Genomic DNA, 9,644 nt, shown 5'->3' with positions numbered 1-9,644 from the left:
CCCCATGGGAGACCAGGAAAAGCACCTGGCTCCTGGTTCCTGCCATCGGATCAGCACGGTGCGCCGGCTGCAGCGCGCCGGCCGCAGCGGCCATTGGAGGGTGAACCAACGGCAAAGGAAGCCCTTTCTCTCTGTCTCTCTCTCTCACTGTCCACTCTGTCAAAAAAAAAAAAAAAAAATTTAAAAAAAAAAAAAGAATTCACACTTTTGGGCTCTGAGTGGCTCATAGGGAAAACTATATTTAAAAACAAACAAGACGCTTTCAAAGGCATTTTAGAGGAAGGGACAAAGAAACGGGGCGTGGAAGCCGGGCTCATGTGCCACTCTACGGAGAGATCCGGGGCAAGCTGCTTCCATCTGTAAAAACCCAGGAGATGAAATCCGTACCGCCTACCCCGACCAAACACTTTATAACTCCACCCACAAGAAACGGACGCCACCAGCACTGCTCAGTGTGCCGGTCCACTCTCAGCCGCTAAGCACAGCAGCTGGTAACGATGCCAAAGCTGTGACTCCCTCCCACGTGACCTGGGCCAGCACAATCGCAACATTCCAGGAACCTGCGCTAGGGCAGGAGGCCCCGCCTGACCACAACACACGGCCCCAAGCCGCAGGCTGCCCTCCAAAGCCAGGTACCACCGACAGGATTCCCCTTTGGGTTTCCTGGTTACAGCCAGACACTGAAATAAACCGGCTCTTGAAACTGAACCACAGTGCGGCACTTTTATGGCTGTTTTACCTTCGACAAGAATAAAATGTTTTACGGTGTGGTGCCCAAGTCAACACTTCACGCTGTGATCTCGGAGCCTGACGAAGCTGCAGAAGCAGGGAAGGGCCTTGCTCCAAGGCCAGGACCCTTTCCCTGCAATGGTCGGGCTTCTCGCCCTGCTGGGTCTGATCAGAGCTCTACCTTAGCTGAGCAAGTCATAACTGATCTGTGTCACATTTTTTAAAACCAGCAAACATTAAGAAGATGAATAGCACACATTTTGTGGGAATAAAACTTTCCTTAGAGCTACTCAACCATTCAAACTCTTAAAAAAAAAAAAAAAAAAAACTCTAAGCTTGTGAATCTAATTCTCCTCTTGCTAACTACTGAGGCACACGTGACATGTAAAACGCTGGCCACATTTGCTGTATACCCTTTGATGAGCCTGGGGACAGCAGACACTCATGAAGCAACCCCACAATCAATGCCCATCACCTTCCGAAGTTTCCTCCTGCCCCTTTCTTATTTATTTACATTTCTGTGGCAAGAATACGTCACAGAGGATCTGCTTGCTAGTGAATCTCAAGTACACACCCAGGGCAGGATTTCTCGCTAACAGGCCCCGTCTCCTGCAGAACTCCTTTCTCTACAAATTCACCTAAGGAACTACACAGGTCACGGTAAAGACGGATGTACAGGAGTATCTGGCATGGCATGCTTTACAACAGCAATAAACCAGACATAATCCGCGAAGGCTTGTTTAAATAAAGCAAGGTGCTGTCACCAGGGGCAACAATGAACTGATGCACACCTCTACTGACAGGCCAAGACCCCAACGCTCTGCTTGCAGGGAAGAAGCAGGCAGCAAAAGCGGGACACAAAATATGATCACGGTTCCTGTAAGTCCATAATTTCACAAGCAGAAGACCAGGGAGAACTGACTCTGAATCACTTAAGCAGACTTTTCTCAAGCACTCAAGGTAAAGTCGTTTTCTTTTCTCCTTTATTTGTGAATAGTAAAACTCTTCCATAACGAGTAAAAACGCTCATAATGACTCATTGAAACAGTAACGCTTATTCCCTTTCTTTCAAAACCCAACACCAGGGCATGGGGGGGTACGTGGGAAGGAACTCCTCCTCTCTCACAGGGCCGGCGCTGAACAGGCCGTGCGCCTCTACTCACACAGTCCCCAGTGACGTGCGTCACGATAATCCCACCGCAATGCTTACGTACTTTTCTGAAATTCTTCCAGCTTTTTAACAGCTTCATCTCGTTCTTGCCTAATTTTGTCACACTAAAATGAGGGGGGAAAAGAAAGAAAAGTTAATTTGCATCATAAATTTTAAGTTTGGAAAGGCAAAAGAAAGAACCACCTTATTATAACAGCATTTTTTGGAAAACAAAAGAAAATTAAAAACCTTAGGAGAGTAACCACGGTCACCTGGTATTTGTAGCATCTGCAGCTGACCAACTTTCTTGGACTTTCCCAGTCGCCACCTCCCTCTTGCTATCCCCTATGTAAGATCCTGGGGTTAAAATGCGTTCGTTCTTTAAGACAAATGTTGTGCCTCTTCTGAAGGAAGATGATGCGGCGAACACCCACCTGTACCCCCGTCAGGCGCCCACAACAGCTTCACCTGTGCGGAACACCGGTGCACACCTGGAAACGGACGGAAAGCTTCCGGAAGGGAAGCAAACGCCACCACACCCCTGAGGACTCTCTCCACTCCGGAGATCTCTGTGTCCCCAGAATTCCGAATAGAAGGCAGCAAATTAAAGGGAGAGGGGATCAAATATCCCACAGCAAGCACGTGTCACTTACATAAATCGACTTTTCATTTTAAAAAGTGGGAGGAGCCCTTTCGGCCGGAGTGGCCATCTTCCAGTAATTCGCCAAGATGACGAACACAAAGGGATAGAGGCGAGGTACCCGGTACATGTTCTCCAGGCCTTTCAGAAAACATGGAGTTGTTCCTTTGGCCACATACATGCGCATTTACAAGAAAGGTGACATGTGGACATCAAGGGAATGGGTACTGTTCAAAAAGGAATGCCCCATAAGTGTTACCATGGAAAAGCTGGAAGAGTCTACAGTGTTACCCAGCATGCTGTTGGCATTGTTGTAAACAAACAAGTGAAGGGCAAGATTCTTGCCAAGAGAATAAATGTGCGTATTGAACACATCAAGCACTCTAAGAGCCGAGATAGCTTCTTGAAACATGTGAAGGAAAATGATCAGAAAAAGAAGGAAGCCAAAGAAAAGGGTACCTGGGTTCAACTAAAGCGTCAGCCTGCTCCACCCAGAGAAGCCCACTTTGTCAGAACCAATGGAAAGGAGCCTCAGTTGCTGGAACCCATTCCTTATGAATTCATGGCATGATAAATGTAAGATAAATAAGACCTAATTGAAAAAAAAAAAAAAAAAAAGAAGTGGGAGGAGGAGCTGGTGCTGTGGTACAGCAGATTAATGCCCTGGCCTGAAGCGCCAGCATCCCCTATGGGCGCTGGTTCAAGACCCAGCTGCTCCATTTCTGATCCAGCTCTCTGCTATGGCCTGGGTTAGCATTAGAAGATGGCCAAGTCTAATCCTCTGCCTTGCAGCGCTAGCACACCGGGTTCTAGTCCCGGTCGGGGCACCGGATTCTGTCCCGGTTGCCCCTCTTCCAGGCCAGCTCTCTGCTGTGGCCAGGGAGTGCAGTGGAGGATGGCCCAGGTGCTTGGGCCCTGCACCCCATGGGAGACCAGGAGAAGTACCTGGCTCCTGCCATCGGATCAGCGCGGTGCGCCGGCCGCAGCACGCTGGCCATGGAGGCCATTGGAGGGTGAACCAACGGCAAAGGAAGACCTTTCTCTCTGTCTCTCTCTCTCACCGTCCACTCGGCCTGTCAAAAAAAAAAAAAAAAAAGAAGAAGAAGAAGAAGAAGATGGCCAAGTCCTTGGCCCCTGCACCTGCATGGGAGACCTGGAAGAAGCTTCTGGTTCCTGGCTTCAGATCGGTGCAGCTCTGGTCATTGCAGATTGGGGAGTGAACCATCAGATGGAAGACCCACCTCTCTCTCTCTCTCTCTCTCTCTCTCTCTCTCTCTCTGCCTCTCTACTCTGTGTAACTCTGACTTTCAAATAAAAATAAACAAACCTTTAAAAAAAAAAAAAAAAGTGGGCAGAGTCTCTGAGAAGACCCAAGGAGGGAAAACCAACCACTAGAGCCTCGGGCCTTCTCAGGGTAACTGCACAGGAACCAGGTCTCGCCCACAGTAACAGGCTCTGACGATGTCAGTGAAGGCTTCATGAGCCCAGCGCTCACTGTGAGGACGGAATCAGTCTACACTGGATTTCATATAACAAGGAGGTGTAACACACTGTATAGCCATTTTCATCAAAAGTATCTAAAACGTGAAACGCTGAGATTTGTTCTGGGAACACAATTCCCTATGAGTACTGTATACGGAAAGCACAACTTTAAATTATACTTGCTTCCTGGTCTGTCAAATATATTGGGATTTCATTCCTTTTGCGGCCTGTGATTTCAAACATCAATGGCTAAAGCATAACAATGCCAGTGGTCATTTGAAAAACCCACATTAACACAGTGCGCTCTTGTCATCTATCAGATCGACTAAAGCTGCAAAGTCTGATGCCAGGAGCTGGAAACCTCCCCATGCTGCTGGCGGACAGGTAAACTGGTTTAATGACTTTGGAAAGAAACTTCTAACTAATGTGAAAATACACATACCCTGTGACTCAGCAATTCTGCCTCTAGGTGTACACACCCAGAGAACCTCTAGCAATGAGTCCAAGAAGACCTGTACAAAAATCGCCAGGATTTATGATGACAGTAAATCACACATGTTCATAGAGAGCAGGGAGGGCTGGCTCCGCGGCTCACTAGGCTAATCCTCCGCCTTGCGGCACCAGCACACCGGGTTCTAGTCCCGGTCGGGGCGCTGGACTCTATCCCGGTTGCCCCTCTTCCAGGCCAGCTCTCTGCTGTGGCCAGGGAGTGCAGTGGAGGATGGCCCAAGTACTTGGGCCCTGCACCCCATGGGAGACCAGGAGAAGCACCTGGCTCATGCCATCGGATCAGCACGGTGCGCCGGCCGCGGCGGCCATTGGAGGGTCAACCAACGGCAAAAGGAAGACCTTTCTCTCTGTCTCTCTCTCTCACTGTCCACTCTGCCTGTCAAACAAACAAACAAACCATAGAGAGCAGGGAGAGTGTTACACATATAACATGTAACACGTGTTACACGTCTAAAGCTACATGTCTCAACATCCACAGATCTCAAAAAGCATAATGTTGAATCAAAGGAGTGGCAGATTTCTATCAAATGACTGCTGAAGCACACAAAACATTTCACATATTTATGTTACAGATGCGAAGTGGAAGAGGACAGATTCTAGGAGTCAGGAAAGGGAATGGGACCAGGGTGGGGGACACAGGGGACCCTTCAGTATTCCCTGCAGCTTTTTAATTTAAAAGAAGTTACTGTTGTGCAGTAGGTATTTGGCATATTATCCTTTGCTCTTTTGGGGGCTTTTAAAATGTTTTAGAAATAGAAAAGCAAGAAGTACGCAGTCCATTTTCCCTTTCAGGCTCTTAGGAACCGCAGAACTGTTTGACAAGCCTATCTCGGTGCGCCGGGGTGAACCCTGAAGCAGGAGCACCCCGCTGTACCGGCAGAGCTGCTCACCACATCCATCTCAGAAACCCCGAAACGATCCAGGCTGGGCCAAGGACCATTTCCCAAAGGAAGAGGCACGCTCTTTCTTGATGGTTTCCTTGTGGAAATCCATCCTCGTAATCATTATCAAACAGTTTCCAGTTCCAACTTAACAGATAACTCTGTCCTTTTTTTGGTGATTAAAATGCTAACCACCCGAGCTCTGGATTCCTGTAGGTTTTTCTTAGCCCTCTCCCTAGCCGCAGTGGACCACGCTGGGCGGAAGAGCCCTTCATTCTGATCCTGCTGGCCAGCTGCTTCTGGAATGTTCCTCTTGGTTTCTAGATTTGGCTTTTGGACTTCCCACCACTCCTGCTGAGCTGCCCACCATGTGTCCTAAAATGCACAGGACAGTCTGAGACACAAAAACAAACCTAATTTCAGCCTCGACACAAAGTCCTGAGTTGTGGCTGCCAAATGAAATCCACGCAGTCTTTTAATTTCCTGTTTCTTAATCTGGCATGTCTGAAAGCATGAGCTGCCCTGTGAGGACTGTCTTCCCCCAGGAGCTGGCGTCTGACCTAATGCCACTTGGGTCCCCTCTACGTACTTCTCTCGTGAAGGAATCAGAGGTTGATTCAACTCTCACTTAAACAGCCACATTCTTCACTAAGACTCTGCACAAGAGCATTAACCAGGGACGGTGCTGTGTCACATCAGGTCTCAAAAAAGCCACCAGATGACACCAAATAAAAACCGCCAACACAGCTACCCTTTACTCATGAGCAACACGAGACAATCTTGGGCTTCGTAGGCGGGAACTGGCGGCCCAGAACTAAGACTTTATGTCCACGCTCTCTACTGTCAACTTTTTAGAGAAGCCAGCCAGCCAGCCAGCCAGCCAGCCTCGTTCACTGGTTCACTCCCCAGATTCCACGAGCAGAGAACTCAATCCAGGCCTCACATGGTGGCAGGGGTCCAAGTTCTTGAGCCGTCACCACCGCCCGCCCGGGGGTACACGCTAACAGGAAGCGGGAGTTGAGCAGAACAGCCGCAGGGCAAACGCAGGCACTCTGCTATGGAATTGTGGGGGTCCCAAGCAGCGCCATAAAACTCAGCCCCAGTGCTCTCTGCCCTCGAGGCCCAGGCAGACAGGTGCTGGTTAGTAACGGCCGGACACCGGGCTCACCCCAGCAGCAGGTACCCAGTTTCTAGAGCCCACCGGTCCACTTTCACACCAGCCCTCTGGCTCTCACTAGCAGATTCACAAGCTGTCTCCCGGCCCCAGCTGTGTCCTATCAGGGGTCTTCACGTGGCTTTGCTTTCTATTTTCTGCACACATTATCACAGAACTGGCAGCCACAGAATTTACCATCTGCTATGCTGAAAGGGGTGTGTGCTGGGAGCGGGGGATTCTACACATGCAGCCAATGTGGCTTCCTTATTTCACACCAGAGCAGGAATCCAAACACACTTGCCCTTCGTCACTGCAGGCAAACCAGGAAAAATGTCCTGCAACCTTCCTGTCCTACAGGGAGAAGTGAGCGAGGCCTCCGGGCCTCGCGAGGAGGGGGTGTTTCATCTTTCCACCACCCAGAAGCCCCTCGCCCATGCCAGCCCTTCCTCCAGCCTGCTCACGCAGCTGCACCATTTGTGCAAACTGCTTCTTTTTGTGTGAGAATTGCTCATGAAGACTCTGCAATAGCAACAGATGTGCTTGGGCCTGCATCACTTAATTATGATGCCCAACGATTCTCTGCAGCTCGGGGCTGGGGCAGAACCCAGCAGCACGAGTGCCGGCTGGCTTGAGGGTGCTGGGTAGCATCATGGCTACTCTCCAGTCTCTGTGTTGGCCCTTTACAAAGTGGTAGATGGACCAGGGGGTGGCCGTGCTCGTATTGAAAGGCCTTGATAGCCGAAGCTCTGGCTATTTGCTACATCTCTTCCTTGAGCCTCATGTAGGCAGACACTCAGCTTCTAACACTAAATCCAGACTGCAGAGCACCGGCAGGCAGATTCACAGAGCAAAGTCTTTCTGGTCCCCTACATGGGCAGCTCAGTTCTTTCTCTCACTCTGTCATCCCAATGTCAATGTCAATGTCGATACCAGAATGTCTGCGGAACAGGGCTCAGTAGAAGTCCAGATAACTGATGTAAATACCAAGACATCTTTATATTTCACTGTGGGTATGTTTTCAGTAAGAAAAAACTTAACATTCTGAATTGTCTACCTTCCACTAATATAAACATTTCATTTTTATCTTCCTGGTGCACAAATTCAATGGAAAGTTTCTAGCCTACAGATAGTACAGTGTGAGGTCCAAGAAGCAGGGACATGCACTGCACACACAAAACACCAAGAGACTGGGCAATCGTACACACAGTCAACAGAAGCTAACTTCTCAGCAAGGATCTCCGGTATCCACTGAACGATTCTAGTTCCCCCCTCTGGGCACTGGGCTGACACACACAGCACCTACATGTGGCATGCACTGTCATTAACACAGCCACCATGTTCCCACAAAACTCAGATCCACCGAGAGATCAGCAATGAAACCAGCACTCACGAAGACACCGGGCAGAGTGGGAGGAAGGCTCTGCTGCAGCAGCACCTGGCCCACTCGGCCCCGGCACCGAATCTGAACGCCGACTCCGCGCCACTCATCTTTAAGTCCATTCCTTTTGCGTGCAGTCACAAGGTTTGAACATTTAAACATGTATGACATGTGTGCACCTGCTTTAGAATCCCGGCCGATGCAGTGAGAGGCGCATCAGATCGTCTGTAGGAAGAATGAACAAGTCTATTGCTCCATCCACGTCAGTTTGCCTAGAAGGCAACTGAGCTTCCCGGGTCTCTACATGCTGGCTCACCACAGAGAATACAACACAGTGAACCATTCCCACTAGGATGGAATTTTGCTCTCCTCTCTTTTAGCGTTCTTCTTTCTTCCAATTCAAAGTTCTTTCCCTCCTTTTTTCACAATAAACTAAAGAAGCAGTAGCTGCCCCCAAAGCTGCCTTGCAGCATTCTCCAAATGCTAGGTATTGTGCGTGAGATGGAAACACATGTCATCAGAACAGAGATCCTTGCTCTTTGTTTCTGGATAGATTGCTGTTAATAAGAGACTCATTTTCACTTTCAAACTGCTAAGTAATTACTTTTTCTCTGGCACAACCACTTGCCACTCTGTCTCAAAGAAACTGCATGTATGTGGATGTATTATGCATGAACAGTTAGCATAATGGATGCATATCTCGCTCTTTAAAGTGGCTTCTTTATTGATTTTTTTTCAAATAAAAAATAAAATACTTTGGGACCTTCACCTCTGAATACTACCCAAGAGGATAGAAATCGTAACAATAGGCAAGTGAGCCAAGATGCAAACAGTATCATGTATCTTGCTTCTTGAAACATAAGTCTTGGAAAGTGTCTGTCTCCTTCTCTTTTCATTCATTGTTCCTGGCAGGCTGACAGAACCGCCCCATGCATGATGCACAGCTACAGTGGCCTACCCAAACGACGCCTAATCAGCCACTTAAACATTTATGCACTTCAAAACTCCATCGCAGAACATAATATTAAACACAAATACTTACTATTTAACGCCAGACATTCTCCTATTATACAGATTTCCTTCTTTCTATGCACACTCCACACACGCACACACACACACACACACACACCCCCGTCACCCTGAGAAACGAGAAAGCTAGTCCATTCAAAGCTCAAGGAGGCTCCCCCCACACACACACAGGAACAAGCCCCAGCGGATGACAAAGATGCTGTGTGAGTCAGAAGACAATGCCCTCCAACTGTAGACGTGTGACTGACACTTGAATATGGTGGTTGTTACACAAGCAGAGCAAAACATTTTATTTGGTTGATTTCAAAATATACAGTCATCTATTTTTCCATATTCAAAAATACAGATTTGGAAAAGTCGCTGAGTACAGTGCAACAAGCTCTCTTCGTTTTTCACACACTGCTGATAATGCCATTGAGAAAATGGGCAAGAAGTGACAGAAGGTAGCCAGTGCTTTCAAAAATTCCCACTTATCTTGACATTAAAAAAATACCAAATCACATATTTTTTACATTCCAATTCAACCTACACCACTTGATTATACCCTATTTAATATTTTGATAATAATGTGGTAAGTACATAAGAAACATGAAGCTGTTTTAGTACAAAAAGCAATTAATTATGCTTGTGGGGGAATTAAGAGACTGAAAAAAAAAAGTGACATTTAAGCCAAGCACCAACTACAGAAA

At 48.0% G+C, this 9,644-nt stretch overlaps 1 protein-coding gene and 1 pseudogene across 11 annotated transcripts in view; one reads left to right on the top strand and one right to left on the bottom strand.

Annotated features, from left to right (window-relative positions):
* The window catches only part of SHTN1 (shootin 1), a 162,149-nt gene that overhangs the window by 70,076 nt on the left and 82,429 nt on the right, over window positions 1-9,644 (bottom strand). For all 10 annotated transcript variants that reach the window (XR_007911130.3, XR_011382204.2, XM_017348610.4 and 7 more), the window contains one exon: window positions 1,944-2,004. Coding sequence is in view for 7 of the 10 variants with exons in the window: in XM_051824206.3 (XP_051680166.1) it covers window positions 1,944-2,004 (61 nt within the window). In the remaining 3 variants the exon portion in view is untranslated. The remainder of the gene's footprint in view (window positions 1-1,943; window positions 2,005-9,644) is intronic.
* LOC108178425 (large ribosomal subunit protein eL21 pseudogene) lies at window positions 2,564-3,156 on the top strand (annotated as a pseudogene). The gene has a single exon (XR_016221535.1). The product of XR_016221535.1 is annotated as a large ribosomal subunit protein eL21 pseudogene (transcript).

The sequence above is a fragment of the Oryctolagus cuniculus genome, chromosome 15, assembly GCF_051225735.1.
Source record: "Oryctolagus cuniculus isolate XC-2025 breed Fujian yellow rabbit chromosome 15, ASM5122573v1, whole genome shotgun sequence".
Lineage (NCBI taxonomy): Eukaryota > Metazoa > Chordata > Mammalia > Lagomorpha > Leporidae > Oryctolagus > Oryctolagus cuniculus.
The sequence above is the reverse complement of the archived record's forward strand: the minus strand, read 5'-3'. Positions and strand labels throughout refer to the sequence as shown.